Here is a 13176-nt window from a genome sequence, read left to right on the forward strand (position 1 = left end):
GTCTCTCCCTGTGTGTGTGTGGGGGGGTCTCTCTTAGTCTTTGTCCCTCTGCGTCTCTGGGTCTCTCTGTCTCCGTGTCCCTGTGTCTCTCCCTCTCTGTCCTGTGGCTCTCCGTTCATCTCCTTGCGCCTCTCTCTCCACCCTTTTGTAACTCGTCTCTCTCTCTTTGTGTCTCTTTATCTCTACGCCTCGCGATCTCTCTCTCTGCGTCTCTGGCGCTCTGCCCCGGTCTCTCTCTCCCCTTCTCTCCTCTCCAGTGCGCCTCTTCTTCGGGGCGAGAACACGCTCCCCGCCGGCGCGCCCAGACCCGCCTCCGCCCCCGGCGCCCCGGACCAGCCCGGGCCTGCGCCTTTAAGGGCCGGCGGCGGGGGGCGGGGTCCCGGTGCCCCGCCCTGCCCGCCCCTCCCCCTGACGTCCCTTCCTCCCTCCCTAGCCCCTCCACCGCCTCCCTCCGCCGCCGCCTGGGCCGGCTCCGCGCCCCCTCCGCGGCCCCCGCCCGCCCGCCTGCCCGCCGCCCCCATGGCGCCCGGGGTCCCCGCTGCACGGGGCCACTAGGACCCTCGGGGTCCCTTCCCCTCCCCCGCCCTGTCCTCTCTCCCGCGGCGCGGACCCGGGCGTTCTCGGCGCCCAGCTTTTGAGCTCGCGTCCCCAGGCCGGCGGGGGGGGAGGGGAAGAGAGGGGACCCTGGGACCCCCGCCCCCCCCACCCGGCCGCCCCTGCCCCCCGGGACCCGGAGAAGATGTCTTCGCGGACGGTGCTGGCCCCGGGCAACGATCGGAACTCGGACACGGTGAGTGGGGCCCGGCCCCTTGGGGAGCCCTGGCTGGGTCCAGCCGCCAAACCCTTCGTCCCGCTGTGCCCCTCGCCCCGCGAGCCCCTACCCTCGTTTCCTGGGCTCGACCCAGCTCGTCACCTCTCGACCCCTCCCGGACTTCCAGGCCTCTCGGCCCTCCCCACCTTTTCCAGCCCAGCCCGACCCCTGGGGGCGCCCCTCTCTCGGGACCCCTCTCTTGTCCCCGTGCAGACCGCTTCCGCTCGGGTCTGTTCCCTCCAGGAAGCCCCCTCCCCTGCTTCCAGGAGCCCCTCCCTTCCCTCGCGCGTGCTAAGCCCTTTCCCCTCCAGGCTGTCCGCGTCCGACACCTCGCCCCCTCCCGGATTTGCAGGGCCCCTGACCCCCCAAGGCCCGGCCCTGGCTCTCCCAGCAGGGCCTGGCCCAGTCCTGCCTCTGGCTCCGGCCTTCCCTATCTGGGGCTTGGTGCCGGCTCTCCAGGAGCCCCTCTCCTCTCATTCCCAGTCCTCTGCCCCTCCAGGACGCACCCGGGGCGCCTGTGGGCAGCCCCTGGCAGGAAGCTGGTTTCCACCTCTCCTGGGCCCCGGCCCTTTTCTGCCGCCTTCAAGGTCTCTCCTGTCCCAGGCCTGGTCCCCATCTTCCAAGCAGCCCTGTCCCTAGATCCCAGCACTCCGGGGCCCCCAGAAGCCACCTGGACCCTTTCTGGTCTCTTCCTCTCCCAGGAAGCCTTGGCCTCCAACTTCCAGGCCCCCACCTCACCCAGGCTCGTATTTCTAGGCCCTGGACCAGTCTGACTCCAGGCCTCATCCGCCCTCTATCAACTTCTCAGCTTCAGGCAAGCCCCTTCCCCAACCCCCAACCTCTCCACCCATGCTAGGCCAAACTTAGGCCCCTTCCCCACAAACCACCGTCCTTTCTCCTGCCCCAGGGCCTCCCCCTTCCTTGCTGGGGGTCTGGCCTCCCAAGGAAGCCCCCTCCTCAGCTTCAGAGGCCTTCCTCAGCTACAGGGCCTGGCCCCAGATCCTTCTTCCAGAAAACTCCTGGACCTGAAGCCCCTCATCTTGCCCTGGCTTCAAGCCCTTTTCCCTTGGGGTCAATCTGTTGGAAGCCTTCTCCCCAAATTTCTAGACCCTTTGACCTCCCCCAGGGCTCAGCCTTTATTCGTCTGTGCTGCTCCTTGCCCAAGAAACCCCTACCCCATACTTCCAGGTCCCCCAGACCCTTCTCTAGTTTCAAGGACTGCTCCTAGAAACCCCCTTCTCTGATTCCTAGGAGCTTCCCAAGATCCAGGGATTCCTGGCCTCTGACTTCCACTGCCCCAATGGCTTTGTCACTTTCCACCATTCCCAGGCGCCCCCTGCCTCTACACTGTTTCCCAGAGAGTCCCAGGGAGGCCCCTCCCCATCTCCTGTGTCTCTGATCACTCTGATCACTTCCAAAGACCTGCCCACCACCCAATCCTAGACGTCTCCCCAGCTGGGATCTTTGTGTCTTTCTCCAAATCTTTCTGCCAGGTCCCTGTTCCCCTTCCCCCTGTTTCCCTCACCTCTGACAGACCGCTCCCCCACGCACACACACCATCAGAGATTTGTATCTGTCCCTTCCGCATCTTGCAGATCCCTCCCTCACAGAGACCACCCCCATCATCACTACGGGCCAGAACTCCAATTTGGAGTCTAATGAAATGCCTACCACCTCTGTTCCTTGGTCACTGCAATCTACAGTGAGGTGCCAGGGGCTCCACAGTCCTGGGTTCCAATGCTGGCATGGCCAGCTGGTTTGCCTTGTGTCCTCAGAAAACCAGTTCTCCCTTTCTGAGCCTCAGTTTCCTGCCCTGGAAAATAGGGGTGACCGCTTGAGTGCCTCCTTGGCTTACTCGATTCAGGCAAAGCCTGGCACCTAGGAAGCACTCCACAAATGCCAGCTGCTATTGTGGCTGTGGGTATGAGTCAGACGGCCCGTGGATTCTCAGCTCAGGGCTGTTATTAGTTGTTGAGTAAGGCTGCAGATTCACTCCCAGCTTGCAGCCTCAGTTTCCTTATCTCTAAATCGGGTTGCTGATGGCCCTCCGCTGTTAGGGATGTTTGCAGGAGCCAATGACGTGATGTGACTAAGGTGCACAGGGCCTGGCATGTGTCGTGGCTGTCGTGGTTATTAGTCCTAGTTTAATTGTTCAGATAAACTTGGGTTTATATCCTGTTTCTGTCCCTCCCTAGCTGTGTGACCTCGGGCAAGTAACCTCACCTCTCTGAGCCTTGGTTTCCTTGTCTCTTAAGTGGAACGCCTGATGACGACTTGCTGTTCCCTGGGTTGTTAAGATGCGTGCATGGTGCGGATTTGAGGATGGCTAATCCCCTTTTCTCTCCTCCAACTCTTGTCACTAAGACCTGCCTGTCAGTCCTGATGGGGAGTCACCTGCCTGCCTCTGGAATAGGAGGTTGCAGCCCCCTCTCCTGTTACCTGGTTACCATGGCTACAGCCACATAGGGTCATGCTACCCCCACCCCAAGTTCCAGGGCCCCCCACCAGGGGGCCAGCCTCCCCAGGTTCCCTAGCAACAGGCCCGGGTGTTGGGGCGCCAGCCGGGCGAGAGGGAGCCAGGCCAGCTGGTGGTGCAGGCCAATTTTAGCTCCCACCCCCGGCCCCCAGGGGCTTTGTCACCCACTGCCCCAGCTGCCCCTCGCAGGGGTCCCTCAGCCATGCTGCCTTCAGCGTGGTGACATCCCACCTCCAGCTGGCTGCCGTGGTGCCACCTGACGGGGGTTCTTCTCCAGGTCCTTATCTCGGTGGGGATCGGAGGCCTTATCTCCAGGATCTCTACCTGCCTCCCTGGTCTCTGCTGGGAGGAAGCCTGGGGCAGTGGGGAAGCCTGGCTTAGCACTCAGGAGGAATCAGCAGGCTGGGGTTCGTATCCCAGCACTCTGCTCCATCTGCCCTGTGACCTTGGGGGAGGGACTCCCCCTGCCTGACCCTGGGGGTCCCCATCTGGAGACTGCAGATCATAATTAGACCCACATTGGAGGCCAGGGTGAGGGCACGGCAGGCAGTGGCAGACGCATGGTTAGAGCCCCGGCCATGGTGGTTGGAACTGCCCAGCCGTGGGGAGACTGTCCTTCTGCCCCTGTGAATGGACTGTGTGACCTTCACATAGCATCTTCCCTCTCCAAGGCTCAGTTTCTCTGCTGGAACGTGGAGTCGCTCACTGGGCTACTGCAGGAATCATGTGTAGGCAAGTTGTCTGTTTACACAGGACTTGGTCCATAGCGTGAGCTGCTTTGTCGAAATGGTTCATGACCCAGCGTGGTAGCTCACACCTATAATCCCAGCACTTTGGGAGACGCAGGCGGGAGGATGGCTTGAGCCTGGGAGCTGAAGACCAGCCCGGGCAACATAGCAAGACTCCATCTCTACAAAAAAATTTGAAAATTGGCTGTGTGTCGTGGGGCACTCCTGTGGTCTCAGTTACTTGGGAGCCTGAGGTGGGAGGATCTGCTTGAACCCAGGCAGTTGAGGCTGCATTGAGCCTTGATTGCACCGCTGCACTTCAGCCTGGGCAACAGAGCAAGACCCTGTCTCAAAAAAAAAAAAAAAAAAAAGGTTCAGGTGTGAGAGGCAGTGTGGTGTTGTAACAGAGAAGAGCATCAAGACTACTGGAAACTACTGGGCATGGTGGCTCACCCCTGTAATCCCAGCACTTTGGGAGGCTGAGGCAGACGGATCACTTGAGGTCAGGAGTTCAAGACCAGCCTGGCCAACATGGTGAAACCCCGTCTTTACTAAAAATACAAAAATTAGCCGGGCGTGGTGGCGGGCACCTGTAATCCCAGCTACTCGGGAGGCTGAGGCAGGAGAATTGCTTGAACCTGGGAGGTGGAGGTTGCAGTGAGTTGAGATCATGCCACTGCATTCCAGCCTGGGCAACAAGAGTGAAGCCCCATCAAAAAAAAAAAAAAAAGACTAGCGGAAACTGTTTGGGTTCAGATCTTGGGTCCGGGCCTCAGTTTCCCCACCTGTGAAGTGGAGATGATAGTGTGGTACTGGCCTCATATCGCATCAATGACCAGCATTAATTAAATGTTAGTTGTTGCTATCAAGTGGCCCAGCAGTGCCTTTCTCAGAGACTTGGGACACCAGCCCATCAGCCTCCTGGACTTTCTTCCTCCCCTCCTGTTGTTCTCCTGCTTCCCACTCCCAGCTAGAAGGGCACAGGCAGAACTGCCTTGGCAGGGGGCCTCAGGCACCCTGAGTCCCAGCCCTGAAAGGGAGACACAGTCCCTGGGGCTTCCAATCAGGCCAGGGCAGCTTGGAGCCGGCAGGTGACCTGTGGGGGAGAGAGGCGGGGAGGGGCAGGACAGTAGGAACAGAACATCGGGAGGAGAGAAGCCATGGTGTGGGAGACAGCAAGTCAGGGGCTGCTCAGAACCTGGGTGTTTCAGGGGGTGGCAGAAGCAACAATGTTTCCCATGGAAGGAGGATAACAGGGATTCAGCCAGGTCTCAGGGCCAGTGAAAGACTTGGTTACACCGCTGGGGGGTGTTGTCTCACGCCTGTAATCCCAGCACTTTGGGAGACCGAGGTGGGTGGATCACCTGAGGTCAGGAGTTCAAGACCAACCCGGCCAACATGATGAAACTCTGTTCCTACTAAAAATACAAACTTAGCCAGGCATGGTGGCACATGCCTGTAATCCCAGCTACTCGGGAAGGCTGAGGCAGGAGAATCGCTTGAACCCAGGAGGTGGAGGTTGCAGTGAGCCAAATCCCGCCACTGCACTCCAGCCTGGGCAACAAGAGCGAAACTCCGAAACTCCGTCCAAAAAACCCAAACAAACAAAAAGACTTGGTTACAATGTTTGGAGTCCAATCTGGGGCAACAGTGATTGGGATAAAATGTTAGGGGCATTCCACTGGGAATCAAATGTTGCCATTTGGGTTTGAAGTAGAATTTGGTGGCTGGAGAGGGGACGGTCGATGGGTCAAATAGCATGTCAGAACCAGTGGTGGTGGAGGAGGAGCCTCGAGTCCAGATTGAGGTCAGTGTTGATTGGGGTTAAGGGCAGTCTCATTTAGAGCAAAATATCGTAGAGGTGATCCAGGCTCCAGGACAGGCATATCCTGCTTTTTCACACTGCCTTATCAAACTTCACAGATACTGTGTTTTCTACGAATTGAAGGTTTCTGACTACCCTGTGTTGAGCAAGCCTGTAGCCTCCATTTTTCCAGTAGCCTGTGCACCATTCATGTCTCCGTCACATTTTGATAATTCACACAATATTTCAAACTTTTTCATTATTATTATAATAGCTGTTATGGTGATCTGTGATCAGTGATGTTTTTTCTTTTTTCTTTTTTTTTTTTTTGAGACGGAGTCTTGCTGTGTCGCCCAGGCTGGAGTGCAGTGGCCAGATCTCAGCTCACTGCAAGCTCCGCCTCCCGGGTTCACGCCATTCTCCTGCCTCAGCCTCCTGAGTAGCTGGGACTACAGGCGCCCACCACCTCACCCGGCTAGTTTTTTGTATTTTTTTAGTAGAGACAGGGTTTCACCGTGTTAGCCAGGATGGTCTTGATCTCCTGACCTCCTGATCCGCCCGTCTCGACCTCCCAAAGTGCTGGGATTACAGGCTTGAGCCACCGCGCCCGGCCTTTTTTTTTTTTTTTAAAAGAGACAGGGTCTTGCTGTGTTGCCCAGGCTGGAGTGCAGTGCCGTAGTCATAGCTCACTGCAGCCTCGACCTCCTGGGGCTCTAGCAATCTTCCCATCTCAGCCCCCTGAGTAGCCAGGACTATAGGCACATGCCACCATGTCTAGCTAGTTTTCTTTTTTTTTTTAGTTTTTCTAGAGATGGACATATCACTTCATTGCTGAGGCTGGTCTCAAACTCCCTGGCTTCAAGCAATCCTCCCACCTCGTCAATGATTTTTTTAATTGTGATTCACTGAAGGTTCAGATGATTGTTAGCATCTTTTAACAATAAGGTATTATAAAATTAAAGTATGTACATTGTTTTTATAGCTGTAATGCTATTATTGCACACTCAGTAGACTACAGTATGGTGTAAACACATTTTTTCTTTCTTTCTTTCTTTTTTTTTTTTTGAGATGGAGTCCCACTCTGTCGCCCAGACGAGTGCAGTGGCACGATCTCAGCTCACTGCAACCTCCACCTCCCTGGTTCAAGTGATTCTCCTGCCTCAGCCTCCTGAGTAGCTGGGATTCCAGGTGTGCATCACCACATCCGGCTAAGTTTTGTATTTTTAGTAGAGACGGGGTTTCCGCATGTTGGCCAGGCTAGTCTCAAACTCCTGACCTCAGGTGATCCACCTGCCTTGGCCTCCCAAAGTGCTGGGATTACAGACGTGAGCCACCCCTCCTGGCCCATAATTTTTTTTTTTTTTTTTTTTTGAGACAGAGTCTCACTCTGTTGCCCAGGCTGGAGTGCAGTGGTGCCATCTCGGCTCACTGCAAGCTCCGCCTCCCGGGTTCACGCCATTCTCCTGCCTCAGCCTCCTGAGTAGCTGGGACTACAGGTGCAAGCTGCCACGCCTGGCTAGTTTTTTGTATTTTTAGTAGAGACGGGGTTTCACCGTGTTAGCCAGGATGGTCTCAATCTCCTGACCTCATGATCTGTCTGCCTCGGCCGCTCAAACTGCTAGGGTTACAGGCGTGAGCCACCGTGCCTGGACCTTTTTTTTTTTTTTTTAGACCAAGTCTCAGTCTGTCACCCAGACTGGAGCGCAGTAGAGAGATCTTGGCTCACTACAACCTCCACCTCCTAGGTTCAAGCAATTCTCCTGCCTCAGCCTCCTGAGTAGCTGGGATTACAGGTGTCTGCCACCATGCCTGGCTAATTTTTGTATTTTTTTTAGTAGAGATGGGGTTTCACCATATTGGCCAAGTTGGTCTCAAACTCCTGACCTCGTGATCCACCCACCTCGGCCTCCCAAAGTGCTGGGATTACAGGCATGAGCCACTGCTCCAGGCTGTCTGGCCCATAATTTTTATATGCACTGGGGATCCAAAAGATTTATGTGCATTGCTTTTTTGCAATATATGCTTTATTATGGTGGTCTGGAACCAAACTTGCAATATCTGTGAGGTATGTGTGTAATTAGAAAAGGAGGTTGGGGCTGGATGCGGTGGCTCACATCTGTAATCTGTACGGCTGAGGCAGGTGGATCACCTGAGTCAGGAGTTTGAGACCAGCCTAGTCAACATGGTGAAACCTCGTCTCTACTAAAAATACAGAAATTAGCCAGGCATGATAGTGCACGCCTGTAATCCCAGCTACTCGGGAGGCTGAGGCAGGAGAATGGCTTGAACCCGGAGGCGGAGGTTGCAGTGAGCTGAGATTGTGCCACTGCACTCCAGCCTGGGTGACAGAGCAAGACTCCATCCCAAGAAAAAAAAAAAAGATGAAGTTGGTAGTAGTCAGACTGCAGTGAGGGTTGAAGAAGGGGTCTGATGCCTGGGGTCCTGGATGTTGCAGATTTGGGGGACACGGGAGCTTTTGTTCCTGGAGGCATCTTTTTGTAGAGAAAGATGAAGGATGCTTGGCTCTCTGTGACCTGAGGTTGAAAAGGGCCACAAAGGGGTCAGTAGCCAGACCTCAAGTTAACTGCACCAGCCTACGGGTGCCACGGAAGGTGGGATTGGATAGCTCATGCTGCGTCTCCCCCGCCCAGCATGGCACCTTGGGCAGTGGCCGCTCCTCGGACAAAGGCCCGTCCTGGTCCAGCCGCTCACTGGGTGCCCGTTGCCGGAACTCCATCGCCTCCTGTCCCGAGGAGCAGCCCCACGTGGGCAACTACCGCCTGCTGAGGACCATCGGGAAGGGCAACTTTGCCAAAGTCAAGCTGGCTCGGCACATCCTCACTGGTCGGGAGGTGAGTATGGGCACAGGGTGGGGCTCGGGGCAGTTTCCTGTGGGACCAGGTCTTCGGGGTACGTTGATAGAGGTCGGGATCGGCCCTGGGTTTGCTTTACGGTCTCAGGTAAGTTCCCGACTCTCTATGGGACAGGTCACAATATCCCCGATGTTCCCAGAACCACCCCCGTGGGAAAAGAGAACCCATTTCAGGTATCCCTGAAATTGCCGGGAGATCTCAGATCACAGGCAGTCCAATGTGTGCATTGCTAAGGATGCATGCGGCTTTTGTAGATAAACCTGAGCTATGGCTGGATGCGTTGGCTCACACCTGTAATCCCAGCACTTTGAGAGGCCAAGGTAGGAGGATTGCTTGAGCTCAGGAGTTTGAGACCAGACTGGGCAACATAGCAAGACTTTGTCTCTACTGAAAAATAAATAAAATTTTTAAAAAATTAGCTGGGTGGCCGGGCGCGGTGGCTCAAGCCTGTAATCCCAGCACTTTGGGAGGCCGAGACGGGCGGATCACGAGGTCAGGAGATCGAGACCATCCTGGCTAACATGGTGAAACCCCGTCTCTACTAAAAATACAAAATACTAGCCGGGCGTGGTGGCGGGCGCCTGTAGTCCCAGCTACTCGGAGGCTGAGGCAGGAGAATGGCGTGAACCTGGGAGGCGGAGCTTGCAGTGAGCCGAGATCGCGCCACTGCACTCCAGCCTGGGTGACACAGCGCGAGACTCCGTCTCAAAAAAATAAAAAAATAAAAAAAAATAAAAAAAAGAGGGCTGGGCACGGTGGCTCACGCCTGTAATCCCAGTACTTTGGGAAGCTGAGGCAGGTGGATTGCTTGAGGTCAGGAGTTTAAGACCAGCCTGACCAACATGGTGAAACCCTGTCTCTACTAAAAATACAAAAATTAGCTGGGCGTGGTGGCGCATGCCTATAATCCCAGCACTTTGGGAGACTGAGATGGGTGGATCACCTGAGATCAGGAGTTCAAGACCAGCCTGGCTAACATGGTAAAACCCTGTCTCTACTAAAAATATAAAGATTAGCTGGGCGTGATGGCAGGCCCCTCTAATCTCAGCTACTTGGGAGACTGAGGCAGGAGAATTGCTTGAGCCCAGGAGGCAGAGGCAGAAGTTTCAATGAGCCAAGATCGCGCCACTGTATTCCAGCCTGGGCAACAAGAGTGAGACTCTGTCTCAAAAAAAAAAAAAAAAAAAAAAAAATTGGCCAGGTGCAGTGGCTCATGCCTATAAACCCAGCACTTTGGGAGGCTGAGGCAGGTGGATCACCTGAGGTCAGGAGTTCAAGACCAGCCTGGCCAACATGGCAAAATCCCATCTTTACTAAAAAAAAAAAAAAAAAAAAATACAAAAATCAGCCAGGCGCGGTGGTGCGTGCCTGTAATCCCAACTACCTGGGAGGCCGAGGCAGGAGAATCACTGGAACCCAGGAGGCGGAGGCCACAGTGAGCTGAGATTGTGCCTCTGCACTCCAGCCTGAGTGACAGAGCAAGATTCCATCTCAAAAATAAATAGTAAATAAATTAAAAATGAAAAGTAAAGTTAAATAAACCTGAGCTGCCTGTCTGTTTTAAGGGTAAACTTTGGTTCCTTGAAATCTTCCTGTGATCTGGAGAACACAGCAGGTTTATTTATGTTGTATTCTCAGTTACACACAGCCTCACTCTCCCCACCTGCTCTTTCAGAGCAGGCATCTGTGCTGAGTATGGCGACATCATTGCGAAAAGGGCCCACACAGGCTTTGCAGCCTAGATACGAGGTCTCTAACTCACTTAGAGGAAAAAGAATGGTGGATGATTTCATGATTTCCCCACCCCTCCTTCAGTTTTAGAGAAATGATTGGAATGAATTATCCTGCCTTGGATGGACTCTCTCCTTCCCTCACACTGTCTACACCATACACGCAAAAGACACCAAGCCCCGATGGTCTTACGGGCAAATTCTACCGGATGTTCACATTTTATGCCAGTTCTTCCAGAGACTAAAGAAAGAACTTCACTGCCTGATAGGTTTTTAGGTGCCAGTTTGTCCTTAAGAGCAAAACCAGACAAGAAACAAAATTACTGGCCAGTCTGGTGAACATAGGTACAAAAATCTTATACAAAATATTAACAAACAGAACCTGGCAAATCGATTAAAGAAAACTGTGTGATGATGAAGCTGGCTTTATCTTAGGAATGCAAAGTTCTTTTCCCTTTGACAATTTATTCATGTACTTCACCACATTCTCAGATTAAAGGAGAGAAACCATATGATCGTCTCAATACTGGCATAAAAAGTGTTTGATAAAATTTTTAAAAACCCATTCGTGAGAATATGAGGAAAGCTAAGGGGCCCCCCCTTCCATGAAGAACACATGGTTCCCTGTATGTGGATCTGGTTCCAGGGGTTTCTGAGAGGGACCTGGCCCCATCTCTGTTTTAAAAATAAAATGAAAGTTTCACTGCAGACCGGGTGCGGTGGTTCACGCCTGTATTCCCAGCACTTTCGGAGGCTGAGGTGGGCGGATCACCTGAGGTCGGGAGTTCAAGACCAGCTTGGCCAACATGGAGAAACCCTGTCTGTACTAAAAATACAAAATTAGCTGTGTGTGGTGACGCATGCCTGGAATCCCAGCTACTCGGGAGGCTGAGGCAGGAAAATCCCTTGAGCCCGGGAGGTGGAGGTTGCTGTGAGCCAAGATGGCACCATTGTACTCCAGCCTGAGCAACAAGAGGGAAACTCTATCTCAAAAAAAAAAAAAAAGTTTCACTGCAAAAGAAGTATAAGGAGAGTTCAGTGACATTCTGATTTCCTTCCCATGATGTATCTCAAAGCTGTTTTAAAAGTTGTGTTTAAAAGGTAGATTCCATCGTGCTGTGTAAATTCAAATCTGGCCCACAACTTACTACAGTTTAGTAGCCATGTAACTTTGGCCAAGTGACTCAACAGCTCTGTGCCTCAGTTTCTCTGTTGGTAAAATGAGGATAATCCTGTTAGTCAAGGTTGGTGGCATGAGCCTGTGGTCCCAGCTACTTGGGAGGCTGAGGTGGGAGGATTGCTTGAGCCCAGGAGATCAAGGTTGCAGTGAGCTATGATGACACCACTGTAACACCACTGTACTCTAGCCTGGGCAACGGAGCGAGACTCTGCCTCCGAAAAAACAAAAGAGGGGGTGGGTGTGGAGAATGGGAGGGATAATCCTAGCACTTACCTCACAGGTTGTTGTGAGGATTAAGAGTTCTCATTAGTAAAGCACATAGGCCTGGTAGAGTGAGGACTTAGTACATGTTAGCCAGTTGTTATTTATTCCACTGTCCTTTTGTTCAAAACAAAGATGTGATGGGCGAGTGATCTGCGGTGCCCTTACAGAGGGATCCCCTCAAGGTCTTGGCCATGCCCACATCCCTTCAGGCAGCTCTGGAGCAGCATCAGCCAGGCCCTGCTGTGGAATAAAGATATTTCTCTGCAGAGGTGAGGGTGGCAGTGGAGACAGTGAGGACAGCTTGTGCAAAGGCCCTGAGTCCCCAAGTTCCCCATCCACTGGGTATGGCCCAGAGTGAGGGCTCTTCCGGGAGAGGGGGCAAGGGGAGGATATCCTAGGGTGGTCTGAGCTGGGCCAGGCTGGAGTGCAGTGGCGCCATCTTGGCTCACTGCAACCTCCACCTCCCAGGCTCAAGCGATTCTCCCACCACAGCCTCCCGAGTAGCTGGGATTACAGGCGTCCGCTACCACACCCGACTAATGTTTGTATTTTTAGGAGAGACAGGGTTTCATCACGTTGACCAGACTGGTCTCGAACTCCTGGCCTCAAGTGATACTCCCACCTTGGTCCTCCCAAAAATGCTAGGATTACAGGCCTGAGCCACCACACCCAGTGGGGCCTATGGTACCTTGACCTTCCCTCCTCCTTTCCTCCCTCTCTAGGTTGCCATCAAGATCATCGACAAAACCCAGCTGAATCCCAGCAGCCTGCAGAAGGTGAGGCTGGGAAGATGGGGGAGAGCAGGAGCCAGGCTTCCGGGACAGCCGGGTGACCCACCTGACCCCTCCTGCGGGGGCCCGGCTGGGGAAAGGATCCCCCAAGCCACCCACCCTCACTCTCCTCTGTCTTCCTTTCTGGCCACACCCAGCTGTTCCGAGAAGTCCGCATCATGAAGGGCCTAAACCACCCCAACATCGGTGAGGAGGGAACGGGCGCAGGGGCAGGCCACCAGCCGGACACTTGCAAAGGAGTTGGGGGTGGTGGCAGTGGTTAGAATAGTTGGAGACCCACCAGGCGCAGTGGCTCGCTCCTGGAATCCCAGCACTTTGGGAGGCCAAGGCTGGTGGATCACTTGAGGTCAGGAGTTCGACACCAGTCTGGCCAACATGGTGAAACCCTCTCTCTACTAAACCCTCTCTCTACTAAAACCCTCTCTCTACAAAAATGAGCAGGGTGTGGTGGTGGGTGCCTGTAATCTCAGCTACTTGGGAGACCGAGGCAGAATTGCTTGAGCCCAGGAGGCAGAGGTT

The 13176-nt window shown here is 54.3% G+C and overlaps 1 protein-coding gene across 2 annotated transcripts in view; it reads left to right on the top strand.

Moving 5' to 3' along the window:
* Window positions 1-408: 408 nt before the first annotated feature.
* The window catches only part of MARK4 (microtubule affinity regulating kinase 4), a 53750-nt gene continuing 40982 nt past the window's right edge, over window positions 409-13176 (top strand). For both annotated transcript variants that reach the window (XM_025366362.1, XM_025366361.1), the window contains exons 1-4: window positions 409-790; window positions 8471-8671; window positions 12589-12642; window positions 12795-12843. In XM_025366362.1, coding sequence (XP_025222147.1) covers window positions 740-790; window positions 8471-8671; window positions 12589-12642; window positions 12795-12843 — 355 coding nt within the window. In that variant the 5' untranslated portion in view covers window positions 409-739. The remainder of the gene's footprint in view (window positions 791-8470; window positions 8672-12588; window positions 12643-12794; window positions 12844-13176) is intronic.

Source organism: Theropithecus gelada, chromosome 19 (assembly GCF_003255815.1).
Source record: "Theropithecus gelada isolate Dixy chromosome 19, Tgel_1.0, whole genome shotgun sequence".
NCBI classification, from domain to species: Eukaryota; Metazoa; Chordata; class Mammalia; order Primates; family Cercopithecidae; genus Theropithecus; species Theropithecus gelada.